The following is a 20140-nucleotide window of genomic DNA, read 5'->3' on the forward strand; positions in this document are numbered from 1 at the left end:
TTGGTGTTAACACTGTTGTTGTTGTTTCCACTGTTGCTGGTTTTAACATTGTTGTTTGTGTTAACATTGTTCTTAGTGTAAAGATTGTTGAAATGTTAACAATGTTGAAGGTGTTAACATTGTTGCAGGTGTTAACATTGTTCATGGTGTTGACATTCCTGTAATGCTAACACCGTTGTTGGTGTTAACATTGTTACTGGTGTTAACATCGTGGTTGGTGTTAGCATTGTTGTTGTTCTTGTTAATGTTGTAATGTTAACATTGCTGTTGGGGTTAACATTGTTGCTATTGTTAACAGTGTCGTTGGTGTAAACATTGTTGGTGTTAACATTGTTGTTAGTGTTGTTAGGGGCTCTGGTGGCCTGGTGGTTAACGCTCTCGCTTCACACGGTGAGGGCCTGGGTTCGATTCCCAGCCAGAGTAGAAACATTGGACGTGTTTCTTTCCACCTGTTGTCTATGTTCCCCATCAGTAAAATGGGTACCTGGGTGTTAGTCGACTGGTGTGGGTCGCATCCTGGGACACTGACCTAAGGAGGCCTGGTCACAGACCGGGCCGCGGGGGCGTTGACCCCCGGAACTCTCTCCAGATAAACTCCAGTGTTAGTATTGTTGTAATGTTAACAGTATTATTGACAATATTGTTGCTGTTAGCATTGTTGCTGGTGTTAATATCGTGGATGGAGTTAACATTGTCTTCGTTGTCAACATCGTTGGTGTTAGCATTTTTTTGTTGTTAACATTGTTGTTGTTGTTAACATTGTTTTTGTTTCTGTTAACAACGTTGTTGGTATTAACATCGTTGTTGGTGTTAACATTCTTGTTGTTTCCATTGGTGTTGGTGTTAACATTGTTGTACTGTTAACAATGTTGAAGGTCTTCACATTGTTGTTTGTGTTGACATTGTTGTTATTAACATTTTTGTTGTTGGTGCTGACATTGTTTTTGCTGTTAATATTGTTGTAATGTAAACATTGTTAATGGTGTTACATTGTTGGTGCTGTTAACATTATTGTTAACAATGTTGTTGTTGTTGATAACATTGTTGTTGTTAACATTGTTGTAATGTTAACGTCGTTGTCGGTGGTAACATTGTTGCAGGTGTTAACATCGTTGTTAGTGTTAACATCACACAAATAACCCGCAAATAGAAGAGAGGAGATTACGACGACGTTTCGGTCCGACTTGGACCATTTACAAAGTCACACTAACGAGAAGTAGAGCAGAACGGGTATATATAGGCAGGAAGTGGTAGTGGTAGTAGTAGTAGTTGTTGTAGAAGTAGTGGTGGAGGTGGAAGGAAGTAGTAGTGGGGAAGTAAGAAGAAGGAACCAGTCAAATACTAAGAAAGAGGAGAGAGCTAGGTGCCCACAGAGGGTAAGAGCAAGAACACAGAGGGAGAGGGGGGGGAATGAAAAATAAATGAAGGAACAAAAACACAAGGCAGAAGAAAGGCAACCCAGAGGAAAAAGGAAAGAGGAAGAGGGAGAAGAAGAAAAAGGAGGAATCAGGTTAGGTCACGAGTGTTCCGAAGTTTGGAGCATTTTACAATGTAGTGGGAGAGGAAGGCATCTACAGAGACGAAGCCAGGGCTAAGGTTCATACAAGAAAAGTTGTTTATTAGGAAGAATTCAACCAGATGGCAACTGTTAAAGTTGGAAGTAGGGAAGACAGTTTTAGCAGAAGACTAGTCAATAGGATGGCTGTGATTTCTGACGTGACAGAATAAGTAAGTTTATTCAGGTATACACAAATACAGTTACATAGATTATCATACATAGCAGCATATGTGTAGAGAATCTAGGATAACCCAAAAAAGTCAGACAGAGTGACTTATTTCCATTGGGGTCTTTTTACCTTATTATTATAATATAAAGGTTATAATATTTTCTTATTATTCTATAATGAAGATAACGTCTTATTATCATACTAAAAAGACTAGTCTGTTCCATTCCTTTATTGCTGTACAATAAAAGGTGTTTGAAGCCTGGCCACTGACTGTGGGTACTACAAAGTTGTGCTCTCTCCCCCTAGTACAATGATTGCTTTGGTTCCCAACCTTGATAAAATTGGCAGCAAGATATTCTTGACACTGTGAGCAATTTTATAAACATGATTTAGCTTCAGTTGTTTTACTCTGTCTTCAACATTCAGCATATCAAACTGCTGTAATTCATTCTGGCCTACATGCTCTCTTGGACCCAGGCCCAGGATGAATCTTAAAATGGTTTTATTCGTCCAAATCCCCCTCAATTCTATTTATTTATCGGGGGTTGTATCGTGTTGTTGACTCCTGACCTGGTCTGCTGACTCAGCCATTTTTAAAAGCACTGAGTTAAGTGAACACCACCTACAACTTGACTTTTCTTGAGTTTTATAGGTAGATTTGGCGTTTTCTCCTATATTCTCTCACTGTACACTGGTCAGCTGAAAATAGGTCAGCTACTAAAACATTAACCTTGGCTGTTTAACTATTCACTTCTTTCCCACGACTGGCACTGAGGGATAACCGTCCTTTATGATAGTTTCCTTGGAGTTTTGTATTGTAGGTTTGACGATGTCTCCTGTGTTTCTCTCTCGTTAACACTGGTACAGATATGATGGTGGTGCAGATATGATGCTACTGTCAGTACAGATGAACTCAGTATAGATGAGAACTTCACCTCACTAGTTGTACGTCTGGCAGTAGTTGGTGTTTGGATGCCGGTTAGCCATGTTTAAATGCTCAGTTCTTTCCCTCGTTTGGCACTGAGGGGAAAAAAATCCTACAGACCTGTCATTTCCTTGGAGTTTTGTTGTTAGGTTTTCTGCCCTGTTGTCTACCCGTTGAACACTGGTACAGTTGATATGGAGGTCAGTTATTTCATTGTAGTGGAAAACGTCTGATGTCTGGTTCACGTCTGGCAGCAGGTCTGGTACTTGAATGCCGGTCCCTCTTTTGTCATATTTAGTCCATTTCGTTGTCGTCAAAGTCAGTTTTCATGTTACTATAGGTTCCTTGCATTTTGTTGCAATAGTACTTGCAATTTGGCCATCACTGGAGTTCGGATAGGCCCAGGGGACGGCAAGATATAGGAGCAGCCTTATTGCTGCATGCTGCCACTGGGGAGAGGCATTAAATTCTGTGCCGAAAAGAGCATTGTTAGTGTCGGCAAGCCTAACACTACTTTTGTGCTCCCTAAGTCTGTCAGAAAGAGATCGGCCAGTAGGAACAACAAATAGAGTAGACACCAGGAACATCAGTAGAGTGAGGGGAGGTATGAACGAGATTAGTGCGAAGAGTGTTAGTCTGGCGGAAAGTAAGCTTGACGTCTAAGGAACGGAGAGACCTGTTAAGATTAGAAAGACCGAAAATGTAGGGAAGGCAGAGGACAGAAGAGTTTCCAGGAGTAGAGAGTTTGGGATAGAAGAAATTATGTTTATCAAAGTCTATGAAACGGGAAGGGTAGCCAAGACGGGAAAATGAATTATGAAGAGTGGAAATTTCTGAATGAAGGAACTGAGGATTACAAATGCGGAGAGCATGGAGAGATTGGAAGATAAGATCACTTTTCTTGACAGGGGAAGCATGATAAGAAAAGTAGTGAATGTACATGCCACCGTGCATAGGCCTGCGGTAAACATAAGAACATAAGAACATAAGAACGAAGGAACACTGCAGAAGGCCTACTGGCCCATGCGAGGCAGGTCCAAGTCTCCTACCGGCTTAAGCCAATGCACCCAACCTAGTCAGGTCAGGTCACATTGACTTAAGGGAGGAACACGGCAACCGACCTGTTAGCACAAGCTATCAGGTCTAAGTCACACCCACCCACATCTACTCATGTATTTATCCAACCCATTTTTAAAGCTACACAACGTTCTGGCCTCTATAACGGTACTTGGGAGTTTGTTCCACTCATCCACAACTCTATTACCAAACCAGTACTTTCCTATATCCTTCCTGAATCTGAATTTTTCCAACTTAAAACCATTGCTGCGAGTCCTGTCTAGGCTAGATATTTTCAGCACACTATTTACATCCCCTTTATTTATTCCTGTCTTCCATTTATACACCTCAATCATATCCCCCCTAATTCTACGTCTTTCTAGAGAGTGCAGTTTCAGGGCCCTTAGTCTATCCTCATAGGGAAGGTTTCTGATACATGGGATCATCTTTGTCATCCTCCTTTGTACATTTTCCAGAGAATTTATATCCATTCTGTAATACGGTGACCAAAACTGTGCAGCATAATCTAAATGAGGCCTAACCAAGGATGTATAGAGTTGAAGAACAACCTGAGGACTCCTATTATTTATGCTTCTTGATATGAAGCCAAGGATTCTATTAGCTTTATTGCGAACACTTATGCACTGTTGTCTTGGTTTCAGATTACTGCTAACCAGAACTCCTAAATCTTTTTCGCAATCCGTAATATTAAGATCTACATTATTTAGTTTATATGTGGCATGGTTATTGTCCTGTCCAACATTTAGAACTTTGCATTTGTCTATATTAAACTGCATCTGCCACTTCTCCGACCACTGCATCAGTCTATTCAAATCCTCCTGGAGTGCTCGAATGTCCTCGTCAGAATGAATTCGACGGCCTATTTTGGTGTCATCGGCAAACTTGCCGATGTCGCTCTTTATGCCCTCATCTATGTCGTTTATGTAGATTGTGAACAGCAGGGGGCCCAACACTGACCCCTGTGGAACACCGCTCGTGACGCTTCCCCACTCTGATTTCTCCCCATTTATGCAAACTCTCTGCTGCCTATTTGTCAACCATGCCTCTATCCAGGAAAAAATTTCTCCTCCTATTCCATGTGCTTTAATTTTCCTCAATAGTCTCTGATGTGGGACCCTGTCAAAAGCCTTACTGAAGTCCATATACACAATATCATATTCATTACCATGATCTACCTCCTCAAATACCTTAGTGAAAAAAGTTAATAAATTCGTAAGGCAGGAACGCCCCTTTGTAAAACCATGCTGAGATTCGTTGATTAATTTATGCTTTTCAAGATGGCTACGAACTGCCTCGGCAATTATTGATTCCATAAATTTTCCCACTATGGAGGTTAGGCTTATTGGTCTATAGTTCGAAGCTAAGGACCTGTCACCTGTTTTGAAAATAGGTATCACATTTGCCATTTTCCACTTATCTGGCACCATGCCAGTTTGTAGTGATATGTTGAAAAGATTAGCCAAAGGTGTGCTAAGCTCCTCTTTACATTCCTTTAGAACCCTTGCATACAGTTCATCAGGGCCTGGGGATTTGTTAGGTTTTAATTTATCTATTTGCCTAAGGACCATGTCACTTGTGACCCTAATAGTGCACAGTTTATTATCGTCCTGTTCTACATAATTTATCATTACTGGAATATCGCTGGTATCCTCCTGCGTAAAAACTGAGAGGAAGTATGTGTTAAAAATTCTACACATTTCCTTATCACTGTCAGTGAGCTGACCCGAGGAACTTTTGAGTGGGCCTATCTTGTCCCTGTTCTTACTTCTGTATACCTGAAAGAATCCTTTTGGGTTAGTCTTCGATTCTTTTGCAACTTTAACCTCATAATCTCTTTTTGCTTTTCTAATTCCCTTTTTTATTTCTCTCTTTAACTGAATATATCGATTTCTTAATTGCCCCTCTCCTCTTATGATTTGCCTATATATGCCTCTCTTTTGACCAATCAGATATTTTAATCTATTGTTCATCCATTTAGGATCATTTTTGTTTGATCTGATTTCCCTATTTGGAACATAATTTGACTGAGCAGCTAGAACTATGCCCTGGAAAGCTTCATATCGGCAACCATCACCACCTACCTGACCCTTAGTCAGGTCATTCCAGTTCAGCCCACCTAAGTAATTTTTCAGTCCTATGAAATCAGCCAAGCGAAAGTCAGGGACGGAGACTTGATTGTCATTATTAGGGGAATTCCATGATATATTAAAACTGAGTGATTTGTGATCACTCTCCCCAAGCTCATCATTAACCTCAAGATTATTAATTAGTGTTTCCCTACTGGCAAGAACCAAGTCAAGGAGGTTATTTCCCCTAGTTGGCTCTGTCACAAACTGTTTTAAAAAACAATCCTGGATCGTGTCAAGAAAGTCACCCGACTCTAAATTTCCTGTCAAATTGCTCCAGTCAATCTGTCTATAGTTGAAATCTCCCATTAGCACAACATTTTCGTATGTAGATGCCTTACGAATTTCGTCCCATAGAAGTTTACTGCACTCCCTATCAAGATTTGGGGCCCTGTAAATCACACCCAAAATTAGTTTTTCTCGGCCCTCGAGAAGCTGTAACCAAACAGATTCAGTGGCTGACGCTTCTAATTTAATATCTTGTCTAACACAACAATTTAAGTTGTCTCTGACATACATCGCTACTCCACCACCTTTCCTGTTGACCCTGTCAGTGTGGAATAATTTATAGCCTTGTATGTGACATTCAGAGGGCATCTCTCTATCTTTCAGATTGAGCCAGGTCTCTGTTATAGCAATAATATCTATGTTTCCTGCACTTGCAATTAATCTTAGCTCATCTATCTTATTTCTAACACTCCTGCTATTAGTATAGTAAACCTTAAGGGAGCTAGTCCCTTGCTGCCCTCTGCTGTCCCCCTTTGTTTGCTGACCTGTTCTATTGTCTTTATTTATAACTTCATGCTGAATGCCTTTTATACATTTACTGTTTCCAACCCTAGTGTTGCAACCTGCTTGTTTCCCACACACACCCATACCTCTATCTTCCATCAGTTTAAAATCATAGGCATTTCACCAATGGCCTTCTCAATCGAGTCTGCAAGTGCTACCACCCCTGCCCCAGAGAGATGTACCCCATCCCTTGCATACATATCATGTTTGCCATAAAAGTTGTTCCAGTTGTCAATGAATGGGATTGCAAGTTCCTTGCAGTATCTGTCTAGCCAGCAATTTACACCAATTGCCCTAGACAACCATTCATTTCCTACTCCCCTTCTAGGCAAGATGCTACATATGATTGGGATCCCTCCCTTAGACTTAATGAAATCTATAGCTGACCTGTACTTATCTAGCAGCTCTTCTCTCCTACCCTTCCCAATATCATTTCCACCAGCACTGAGACAGATAATGGGCTTGTTCCCATTACCTGACATGATATTATCCAGCCTGTTGACAATGTCCCCAACACCAGCTCCAGGGAAGCACACTCTATCTCTCATCTTCTTATTCCTATTACAAAAAGCACGGTCAATATATCTTACCTGAGAGTCACCAACCACAAGAATGCGCTTACCTTCATTAGCAGGGGCAGTAGTACCCTTACCTTCACTGGCCACTGAAGTACATTCATCCTGAAGAACAGAGAAGCGATTTCCTACCTTCAGATCTTCACTCTTAACTTTCCTTACTCTGATGCGCCTTCCATTACTGTGAACAACTCGCCACTTGTAGCAGGTGCTGGGCTGCACTTCACTGCTGGTAGCCGTTGCTACCTCCCCAACTACAGCCTCATCACAGCGAGAGACAGACTGCACCTCACTGCTAGAAGTCTCATTCCCCACAACTCCAGCCACCTCACACTCTCTCCCAGACCCATTGAGGTGGACCTTCAGCCTCCTAATCTCCTCATGGAGAAGCAAGACCTCCTCCTTCAACTCTCCAACCTCAGTTTTTAAAACACTGCAGAAGCAAGCCATGCTTTGTAACCGTCCACGCTAATCCCCAAAGCAGCTCAGGGTCTGTGACCTCACGTGACGACTGACCACTGACCACTGGAAAACCTGTATCTGAGCGGTGGACATGAACATCAAGGAAAGAAGCAAGGAATTAGATTCCCATTCAACTTTAAGCTTAATAGAAGGGCAAGATTATTAAGAGCATCAAGAAAAGGTTGGAAGAGACAAGAGTCATGAGGCCACAGAACAAAGATGTCATCCTCATAGCGGAGCCAGAGTGAAGGTCGCACATCGATTGTAGGAAGAACAGTCTTGAAGTATTCCATGTAAAGATCAGCAAGGACACGAGAAAGAGGAAAGCCCATAGCGACACCGAAGGTTTGAGAATAATATTTCCCTTGGAGGGAAAAGGTATTAGAGTCCACACAGAGGAGGATAAGGTACAGGTTTTGCCTTTTCCGTTTACTGCATGTACATTTACTACTTTTCTTATCATGCTTCCTCTGTCAAGAAAATGTTCTTATCTTCCTATCTCTCCGTGCTCTCCGCATATGTGATCCTCAGTTCCTTCAGTCAGAAATTTCCATTCTTCCTAATTCATTTTCCCGTCTAGGCTACCCTTCCCATTTCATTGGCTCTGCCTCCTCAGGTGCTAAACGTAATTTCTTCTCTCCCAAACTCTCTACTCCTGGGAACTCTTCTGTCCTCTGCCTTCCCTACATTTCCGGTCTTTCTAATGTCAACAACTCTCTCCGTTCCTTAGACATCAAGCTTACTTTCCGCCAGACTAGCACTCTTTGCACTAATCTCTTTCATACCTCCCCTCCCTCTACTGATGCTCCTGGTGTCTACTCTATTTCTTGTTCCTACTGTCCTCTTCAATACTTTGGAGAAACTGGCCGATCTCTTTCTGACAGACTTAGGGAGCACAAAAGTAGTGTTAGGCTTGCCGACACTAACAATGCCCTTTTTCTGTCACGTCAGAGATCACAGCCATCCTATTGACTAGTCTTCTGCTAAAACTGTCTTCCCTACTTCCAACTTTAACAGTTGCCATCTGGTTGAATTCTTCCTAATACACAACTTTCCTTGTATGAATCTTAGTCCTGGCTTCGTCTCTGTAGATGCCTTCCTCTCCCACTACATTGTAAAATGCTCCAAACTTCGGAACACTCGTGACCTAACCTGATTCCTCCTTTTTCTTCTCCCTCTTCCCCTTTCCTCTTTCCTTTTTCTCCTTTGGGTTGCCTTTCTTCTGCCTTGTGTTTTTGTTCCTTCATTTATTTTTTATTTCCCCCCTCTCCCTTATGTTCTTGCTCTTACCCTCTGTGGGCACCTAGCTCCCTTGCAGTGCTCCTCTTTCTTATTATTTGACTGGCTCTTGCTCCTTACTTTCCCACTACTACTTCCTTCCACCTCCACCACTACTTCTACAACAACTACTACTACTACCACTACCACTACCACTTCCTGCCTATATATACCTTTCCTGCTCTACTTCTCGTTAGTGTGACTTTGTAAATGGTCCAAGTCGGACCGAAACGTCGTCGTAAGCTTCTCTCCTATGTGCGGGTTAGTTGTGTATCGTTCCAGTCACGGTATTGTGCCTTTTTTATTATTTAGTGTTAACATCATTTTTTGTGATAACATTGTTGTTGATGTTAACATTGTTGTTGGCTTTCACGTTGTTGTCAATGTTAATATTGTTGAAATGTTAACAGAGATGAATGTTTTAACATTGTTGCAAGTGTTAACGTTGTTGTTTGGGTTAACTTTGTTGTTACTGTGAACTTTGTTCTTGGTGTTGACATTGCTGTTACTGTTAAAATTTTTGCAATGTTAACTTTGTTGCTGGTGTTAACATTGCTGTTGGTTTTAGCATTGTTGTTGGTTTTATCATTGTGGTTGGTATTAACATTGTTGCTGGTGTTAACATTGCTGTTGGTGTTAACATTGTTTTTGGTGTTAACATTGTTGTTGGTGTTAACATCGTTGTTGGTGCTAACGTTGTTGTTGGTGTTAACATTGTTGTTGGTTCTTTTATTGTTGTTGTTAACTCAGTTGTTGGCGTTTAGACTGTTGTAATGTTAACATTATTGTTGGCGTTAACATCATTGTTGGGGTTAGCAGTGTTGCTCATGTTAACATTGTTATAAGAGTTAATATTTGTTAGATATCAAAGACAGCCAGGGGTTCTTGAAGACAGCCAGGGGTCTTAAAGAGAGCGAGATGTCTTGAAAACAGCTTGAGGTTTTGAAGACAGCTTAGGTTTTGAAGACGACTACGGGGGTCTTGAAGACGGTCATGGGGTCTTGAAGTCAACAGTGATCTTGGAGTCAGCCAGGGGGTCTTGAAGTCAACAGTGGTCATGAAGACAGTTATGGGTCTTGAAGACATCTTGGGGTCTTGAAAAAAAAACAGGGGACTTGAAGACAACGATGGGTCTTGAAAACAGCTAGTGGTCTTGACTACTGCAAGGGGTCTTGAAGTCAGCTAGAAATATTTAAGAGAGACAAAAATCCTTATGAGAGCCAGAGATCTTGAAGACTCTCTAGGGATTTGAAGACAGCCAGCGGTCTTGAAGAGAACAGGTGTGTTGAATCAGCTAGTGGTCTTGAAGACAGAGAGGGGTCTTGAAAACAATAGAGTCTTAAAGATAGCTAGTGGTCTTAAAGACAGCTGGGCATCTTGAAAATAGCCAGGAGTCTTTGAAACAGCTAGGCATCTTGGAGACAACCAGAGGTCATGAAGACTGCCAGTTGTCTTGAAGACAGCTATGGATCATGAACACACTTAGAGGTCTTGAAGACAACTAGAAATCTTGAATACAGCCAGGGGTCATAAAGACAGCCAGGGGTCTAGAAGACAACCAGAGGTCGAGAAGACAACCAGTTGTCTTGAAGACAGCTATGGATCTTGAAGACAGAGGTCTTGAAGACAGCCAGGGATTTCGAGGTGGGGGTTTTGAAGTAGGGGTTTTGAAGTAGGGGTTTTGAAGTAGGGGTTTTGAAGTAGGGGTTTTGAAGTAGAGGTCTTGAAGACAGCCTGGGGTTTGAAAACAGCCAGGGGTCTTGAAGACAACAGGGGTCTTGAAGGCTGCTATGGGTCTTGAGGAGAGCTAAGGGTTGTCAAGACAGCTGTGGGTCTTCAAGACAGCCATGGATCTTTATGACAGCCAGGGGTCTTGAAGACAGATAAGGTCCTGAAAATAACTAGGGGTCTTGAAGACAGATAGAATCCTGAAGATAGCTAAGGGTCTTGAACACATCTATGGGGCTTGAAGACAGCTAAGGATCTTGAGGATAGCCAGGAGTTTTGATGACAGCCTGGGGTCGTGATGATAGGGTTTTTGAAGGCAGCTACTGGTCTTGAAGACATCTAGGAAACTGAAGAAGCTAGAGGTATTGAACACAGCTAGGTATCTTAAAGAAAGCTTGTGTCTAGAAGACAGCCTGGGGGCTTGAAGACAGCAAGGAGTCTTGAAGACAGCACGCGGTTTTGGAGAGAGCTAGAAGACTTGAAGACAGCCAGTCGGTCTTGAAAACAAGTATAGGTCTTGAAGACAGCTAGGAGGCTTAAAGACAGCCAATCGATCTTGAAGAGAAGTATAGGTCTTGAAGCTAGCTGGGGGTCTTGAAGACAGCTAAAGTCCTTGACATAGGTCTTGAAAACAGCTAGAGTATTGAAGACATCCAGTGATCTTGAATTCACAAAGGTGTCTACTAGACAGCTATGGGTTTCTGAGATACAGAGGGGAAAACAGTCAGGAGTCTTGAAGACAGCCAGGGTTCTTGAAGACAGCCAGGAGTCTTCAAGACAGCCAGGGGTCTATGGGTAAACCCCCCTTATGTATGCTGGGAGGTAGTTGAACATTCTTGGGCCACTGACACTTGTGTTGTCTCTTAGTGTACTCGTGGTGCCCCTGCTGTTCATTGTGGGAATGTTGCACAACTTGCACAGGCTTGTGCTGCTCATTGTGGAGATGTTGCACCACCTGCACAGTCCTGTACTAGTCATTGTGGGGATGTTGCACCACCTGCCCAGTCCTGTACTGGTCATTGTGCGGATGTTGCACCACTTACCCAGTCTTGTTCTGATCATTGTGGGGATGTTGCACCACCTGCACTGTCTTGTGCTGGTCATTGTGTGGATGTTGCACCACCTACACAGTTTTGTGCTGGTCATTGTGTGGATGTTGCACCACCTGCACAGTCTTGTGCTGGTCATTGTGGGAATGTTGCACCACCTACACAGTCTTGGTCTTTCGTAGGCAGTCATTTCTGTGTGTACATTTGGCACCAGTTCCTCTAGGATCTTCCACGTGTAAATTTTGATGTATCTTTCTGTGGTGAAGCAAGTCATCAATGTTATACCGATGTATGATCACTTATATTTATGTAAACAATTATTATATTATATATACAATGCAGATTTGTTCACTACCACTTGGTGTAATGTATAGTATAACATTGTTCATCCCTCTTGGTGTAATGTACAGTGTAACATTGTTCACTACCACTTGGTGTAATGTATAGTATAACATTGTTCATCCCTCTTGGTGTAATACACAGTATAACATTGTTCACTACCACTTGGTGTAATATACAGTTGGTGTAATATACAGTGTAACACTGTGCACTACCACTTGGTGTAATATACAGTGTAACACTGTGCACTACCACTTGGTGTAATATACAGTGTAACACTGTGCACTACCACTTCATGTAATATACAGTGTAACTTTGTTCACAACCACTTGGTGTAATATACAGTGTAACACTGTGCACTACCACTTGGTGTAATATACAGTGTAACACTGTGCACTACCACTTGGTGTAATATACAGTGTAACACTGTGCACTACCACTTGGTGTAATATACAGTGTAACACTGTGCACTACCACTTGGTGTATAACATTGTTCATCCACTCTTGGTGTAATGTACAGTGTAACATTGTTCACTACCACTTGGTGTAATGTAAGTATAACACAGTGTACACACAGTGTAATTGTGCACTACCACTTTGTACCACTTCATGTAATATACAGTGTAACTTTGTTCACAACCACTTGGTGTAATATACAGTGTAACACTGTGCACTACCACTTGGTGTAATATACAGTGTAACACTGTGCACTACCACTTCATGTAATATACAGTGTAACATTGCATAACATACAGTGTTCACTACCACTTGTGTGTAAGTGTATAACACAGTGTAACACTGTGCCTCTTGGTGTAATATAACACTGTGTAATATACAGTGTAACTTGGTGTTTGTTCACACTACCACTTGGTGTAATATACAGTGTAACACTGTGCACTACCACTTCATGTAATATACAGTGTAACTTTGTTCACAACCACTTGGTGTAATATACAGTGTAACATTGTGGTGGTGAGTAAGAGTGAAGTGTTCATCAGTGTTTTATATTGGTACAGGAGTCACCTGGTGAAGTTCTCTGGTTGTCTTACTGGTGGAGGTGTGAGACTCCTACAAGACTGTCACCAACTGAGGTGGCTCCATCTGGCTGTGGTGAGTGACAACCATGCTCGCTGTCTCCTGCCACTACTACACCACACTGTCACCTCCACACTACATCAACTTGACTACCTTAGTGAGTGTTACACTGTGTTCTGTGCCTTACTGTGTGTGACGGTGCTAGTAGTGTACAGTACTCACCTAGTTGTACTCACCAGGCCCCGCTTCTTCACTGGTCGCTACTATGTCAATCTTCCTGCTCCATCAGCTGCATCATACCCCTTTGTGTGGAGAAGCAAGGCTTCCACATTATACCCATGTAACATCAGTTATAGTTATGTGTGTAATGTGGCTAGTTCTGTACTGTGTACACTAACAACACTGAACATCCTGACAACACTGTACACAACGACAATACTGTCTACCCAGACAACACTGTTAACCCAGACAACACTGTCCACACAGAAAATACTCTCCACCCAGACGACACTTTACACACTGACAACATTGTCCTTCCTGACAACACTATGCAACACGGTGCACCAAAACAAAACTTTACACTTTGACAACAATTTCCACATTGACAACACTGTTCTTCATCACAATACTGTTAACCCAGAAGACCCCGACAACACTGTCCACCCTGACACCACTGTCCACCATCACAACGATGTCCACCGTGACAACACTGTCCAACCTGGCAACACTGTCCACTCTGACAACACTGTCCACCCTCACAACACTGTCCACCCTCACAACACTGTCCACCCTGACAACACTGTCCACACTGACAACCATGTCCACACTGTCAACACTGTCTACCCTGACAGCACTGTCCACCTTGACAACACTGTCCACTCTCACAACATTGTCCACTCTGACAACACTGTCCGTGTGAAGGCTTACTCAGCCCTGTAACAACTTCAGACAGTATTTCCAAGGCTGGCTCCTCCTCAGGAAAATTAATGAATAGAAAAAGAAATAACAGACAAACATAAACACTTTATTATATACAAAATATACAATATAAAACACTTAAATATGAAATATTAATCCTACATTAAAGAAAATGAAAAATGAAAAATATAAATCATAACTGAATTCAACGCTAATATAAAACTTGGGTGTCTGGTGTTGGTGACACTGTGTTGTTGAAATCGTAGCCTTTGCTGATGATGGGGGGGAGGGGGTCGCAGGTGTTGGTTACAACCCACCGGTTCGTTCTTCACAGTATAGCCGTATTATATCCCGATGACAGGAAAGCAGGTTCTTTACCACTGCAATGATGAGGGGTTACGTCCTGCAATTTCATACAGGTGCACAGGTAATTAAATCCAAAAAGGTGAAGTCTCAGGACGTTAGTCCATCTCCATCAGTTCTACTCGTTGATTGGCAGGTGACCCACTCTGTCATCCAAGCTGGAAAGATAGACAGGTTACCCACTGCTTAAGAAATCACTCTCCATGAAAAGTACAATACCTAAAAGATGTGGTGATTATTACAACAGTCAACTTAGAGCAAGACTGAAAGGACTAAGTTTATTATTGGTCAAAAGTGAAGCTTTCAACCAATAAATCCACTAGAATACAAGGCAGGCATGTACTTACAGTAGTGCTGGGAGCTGTGAGTCTAGTGATTACTGTTTGGACCAGAGCCCCACACGTCACCTTTCGAGGGGGGGGGGAAGTAGGAGGGGAAGGCATAGCGGGAGCTGGACTTACCCTACATTAACAAGTAGCCGGCAATGAAACTATTGTTACTATATACTCCCTCGCTACTCCTATCTATTGAACTTTCCCTCACAGTCCACCTTGACAACTCTGTCAACTCTGACAACGCTCTCCACCTTGACAACAATGTCCACTCTGGCAGCACTGTCCACCTTGAAGACACTGTCCACACTGACAACACTATCCACCCTGAAAACACTGTCCACCTTGAGAAGACTGTCCACTTTGACAACACTGTCCACTCTCACAACACTGTTAACTATGACAACACTGTCCACCCTGGCAACACTGTCCACACTGACAACACTGTCCACCCTGACAACACTGTCTGCCCTGACAACACTGTCCACCCAGACAACACAGTCCACCCCGACGACATTGTCCACCATGACAACACTGCCCACCCTGACAACACTGTCCACCCAGACAACACTGTCCACCTTGAGAAGACTGTCCACTTTGACAACACTGTCCACTCTCACAACACTGTCCACTCTCACAGCACTGTCCACTCTCACAACACTGTTAACTATGACAACACTGTCCACCCTGGCAACACTGTCCACACTGACAACACTGTCCACCCTGACAACACTGTCCACACTGACAACCATGTCCATGCTGTCAACACTGTCTACCCTGACAACACTGTCCACCTTGACAACACTGTCCACTCACACAACACTGTCAACTCTCACAACACTGTCCACTCTCACAACATTGTCCACTCTGACAACACTGTCCACCTTGACGACACTGTCCACTCTGAGAACACTGTCCACCCTTACAACACTATCCACCCTGACAACACTGTCCACCCTGACAACACTGTTAACCCAGACAAAACTGTCCACACAGAAAATACTCTCCACCCAGACGACACTTTACACACTGACAACATTGTCCTTCCTGACAACACTATGCAACACGGTGCACCAAAACAAAACTTTACACGTTGACAACAATTTCCACATTGACAACACTGTTCTTCATCACAATACTGTTAACCCTGAAGACCCCGACAACACTGTCCACCCTGACACCACTGTCCACCATCACAACGATGTCCACCGTGACAACACTGTCCAACCTGCCAACACTGACCACTCTGCCAACACTGTCCACCCTCACAACACTGTCCACCCTCACAACACTGTCCACCCTGACAACACTGTCCACACTGACAACTATGTCCACACTGTCAACACTGTCTACCCTGACAGCACTGTCCACCTTGACAACATTGTCCACTCTCACAACACTGTCCACTCTCACAACACTGTCCACTCTCACAACACTGTCCACTCTCACAACACTGTCCACTCTGACAACACTGTCCATGTGAAGGCTTACTCAGCCCTGTAACAACTTCAGACAGTATTACCAAGGCTGGCTCCTCCTCTGGAAAATTAATGAATAGAAAAAGAAATAATAACAGACAAACATAAACACTTTATTATATACAAAATATAAAATATAAAACACTTAAATATGAAATATTAATCCTACATTAAAGAAAATGAAAAATGAAAAATATAAATCATAACTGAATTCAAAGCTAATATAAAACTTGGGTGTCTGGTGTTGGTGACACTGTGTTGTTGAAATCGTAGCCTTTGCTGATGATGGGGGGGAGGGGGTCGCAGGTGTTGGTTACAACCCACCGGTTCGTTCTTCACAGTATAGCCGTATTATATCCCGATGACAGGAAAGCAGGTTCTTTACCACTGCAATGATGAGGGGTTACGTCCTGCAATTTCATACAGGTGCACAGGTAATTAAATCCAAAAAGGTGAAGTCTCAGGACGTTAGTCCATCTCCATCAGTTCTACTCGTTGATTGGCAGGTGACCCACTCTGTCATCCAAGCTGGAAAGACAGACAGGTTACCCACTGCTTAAGAAATCACTCTCCATGATAAGTACAATACCTAAAAGATGTGGTGATTATTACATCAGTCAACTTAGAGCAAAACTGAAAGGACTAAGTTTATTATTGGTCAAAAGTGAAGCTTTCAACCAATAAATCCACTAGAATACAAGGCAGGTATGTACTTACAGTAGTGCTGGGAGCACTACTGTAAATACATACCTCTCCCCCCCACACGTCACCTTTCGGGGGGGGGAAGTAGGAGGGGAAGGGATAGCGGGAGCTAGACTGACCCTACCTTAACAAGCAGCCGACAATGAAACTATTGTTACTATATACTCCCTCGCTACTCCTATCTATTGAACTTTCCCTCACAGTCTACCTTGACAACACTGTCCACTCTGACAACTCTGTCAACTCTGACAACGCTCTCCACCTTGACAACAATGTCCACTCTGGCAGGACTGTTCACCATGACGACACTGTCCACTCTGATTACACTGTCCACCCTGACAACACTATCCACCCTGACAACACTGTCCACCCTGACAACACTGTTCACCCTGACAACACTGTCTGCCCTGACAACACTGTCCACCCAGACAACACAGTCCACCCCGACGACATTGTCCACCCTGACAACACTGCCCACCCTGACAACACTGTCCACCCAGACAACACTGTCCACCTTGAGAAGACTGTCCACTTTGACAACACTGTCCACACTGACAACACTGTCCACCCTGACAACACTGTCCACACTGACAACCATGCCCATGCTGTCAACACTGTCTACCCTGACAACACTGTCCACCTTGACAACACTGTCCACTCTCACAACACTGTCAACTCTCTCAACACTGTCCACTCTCACAACATTTTCCACTCTGAAAACACTGTCCACCTTGACGACACTGTCCACTCTGAGAACACTGTCCACCCTGACAACACTATCCACCCTGACAACACTGTCCACCCTGACAACACTGTTCACCCTGACAACACTGTCCACCCTGACAACACTCTCCACCCTGACAACACTGTCCACCCTGACAACACTGTCCACCCAGACAACACTGTCTGCCCTGACAACACTGTCCACCCTGACAACAATGTCCACCCTGACAACACTGTTCACCCTGACAACACTGTCTGCCCTGACAACACTGTCCACCCTGACAACACTGCCTACCCTGACAACACTGTCCATCCAGACAACACTGTCCACCTTGAGAAGACTGTCCACTCTCACAACACTGTGCACTCTCACAACACTGTCCACTCTCACAACACTGTTCACTCTGACAACGCTATCCACCCTGACAACACTGTACACCCTGACAACACTGTACACCATGACAACACTGTTCACACTGTCAGCTCTGTCCACGCAAGCAGCACTGTCCACGCTGACAACATTGTCAACCCTGAAAACACTGTCCACCCTGACAACACTGTCCACTCTGACAATATTGTGCAACCTGACAACACTGTTCACTCTGACAGCACTGTCCACTCCGACAACACTGTCCACCCTGTCAACACTATCCTCCCTGACAACACTGTCCACCCTGACAACACTATTGTTACAAAAGACGCGATATCTAATAAGCATAGAGATCTCCAGTGAATACTAGAAAGTACTGCCCTACTAGCATCCAGCCTGTTACTGGGTTTTTGTGACAAGTAGTCAGTATCCTGGTCCAATTATCCATTAGAATTTAGTAAGATTCAATAGTGCTTCAGGATTACAACTGGTAGGCTGCTAACTAAAGAAATTAAAATTTAATAAGTTTATTAATAAAAAGGTTGTCTAGGCGTATATTATGAAAATAAATTAAAGTAAACAAAATAATCAAAACAATCACTTCTCTCGTGTACAGTAGTATTGTGCTGAAGGCACATATCACATCTTTATGGCTTTTAAGTACCGTCTGGTACATTGTTAACATTTAATAACATAATACAAATAAATACAAGTAAGTTTGTGTGTATGTGTGTGTAAGTGCTCTAAGTAGTTAGCTATGTCTCAAGACTCGACTAGACTTAACCAGTGACTGACTAAAAGTCCTCACATAAACTAACTTCTTGACCAACCTGGCAATCAGAACAGCTTGCTTGAACAATAAAACGACTGACAAGCCGAACAGCAATATAACAAGCAACAGTGACACAGAATCAGGAACAAGGAGATAATATAACGACACTAAATAGGGACCATCAGCAGATTCTCCACAAAAGTCACAAAACTCCGATACTACTGAATCTAAGTTCAGCATTAGAAAATCCCCGACTGTGACAGTACACAGATACCAGTACAAGTTAGATCAGAAGCTAAAGCTCAGGACCTGAGTTTCTCAGAGTGTCTAAGAGTCACAACCTCATTACAACGTCGAAAACCCCTAAGTCTAGACTATGTTCTGTGAATAGAGTTACATAGAACCAACAACAAGAAAGCGACAGAGACGATCTTCCAACAAGGGCCCACAAGGTAGAGCTGGTGTGGGACCTCTTGTTAGAAGCAGCGTCCAACTGACAATAGGCAGCGCAGCCCAGGCAGACTACTCCAGGTGAGGTGTGATCACCCCCCCAATCACGTGACTCTCCGTGGACTGCTGCTGCCCAGCAACATAGAGAAGCCAGCAGCATAATGAGCATAGAGAAACCACAGTAGTTAGACAATGTTGTCAGGAACTTAACACAGGAACTATGAGCACTGCATAATATATAAATGTTACATCCTACCTAATAATATAACTAAGTCAAATAATGTAGAGCAATATATTTGCGATTTAGCTAATGTCGCAAATATAAGCAGTATAAAGTTATATGAACAGGTAATACACATTATATACATTGTGACCAATTCAGGGGTCAGAACACCCCCCCCCCTCCAGCATGACAAACGATCACATTAAGAGTTGCATTAATGTGTTTACTGTGTTTACTGTGTTTACATGGGGTCACTTTAATAACACAATTTAATATAAAAAATTTAGAGTCACTCTTGTGCCAACACTACTTACATTTCACAATGTCTATTTCACTATAAGTTATGCCCCTCATACTAGGGCAGTACACAGTATTGTATCTCTGCATACTCGTGGTTATGTACATCAGTGTAGAGACAGGATAGAGTAGACAAGCATAAAGGCTCGATCATAGTAGTGGAGACTGAATATGAATAGCAGTCTTGTGCATTCCACTCTTAAGTAGTGGTACTGGAATGCAAGGCAGTATGGACATCTGCATATGAGAGAGCTTGAGTGCAGTAACTTAAGGTGTGTAGTGAGGGGTGGTCTGCGGCAGGACTGTGTTTTGCCACTCAGTAACTAACATCGCCCACACAACTCGACACACTCAACACTCAGCTTCTGTCTCCAACTGTCTCCTCCTCACACCAACATA

General features: G+C 42.9%; 1 protein-coding gene across 1 annotated transcript in view; it reads left to right on the top strand.

Annotated features, from left to right (window-relative positions):
- The window catches only part of LOC128701174 (uncharacterized), a 68773-nt gene that overhangs the window by 3579 nt on the left and 45054 nt on the right, over nucleotides 1-20140 (top strand). The window contains exon 2 of the mRNA XM_070094804.1: nucleotides 13095-13270. Within this exon, the coding sequence (XP_069950905.1) occupies nucleotides 13095-13270 (176 nt within the window). The remainder of the gene's footprint in view (nucleotides 1-13094; nucleotides 13271-20140) is intronic.

This window comes from Cherax quadricarinatus, chromosome 48, assembly GCF_038502225.1.
Source record: "Cherax quadricarinatus isolate ZL_2023a chromosome 48, ASM3850222v1, whole genome shotgun sequence".
NCBI lineage: Eukaryota > Metazoa > Arthropoda > Malacostraca > Decapoda > Parastacidae > Cherax > Cherax quadricarinatus.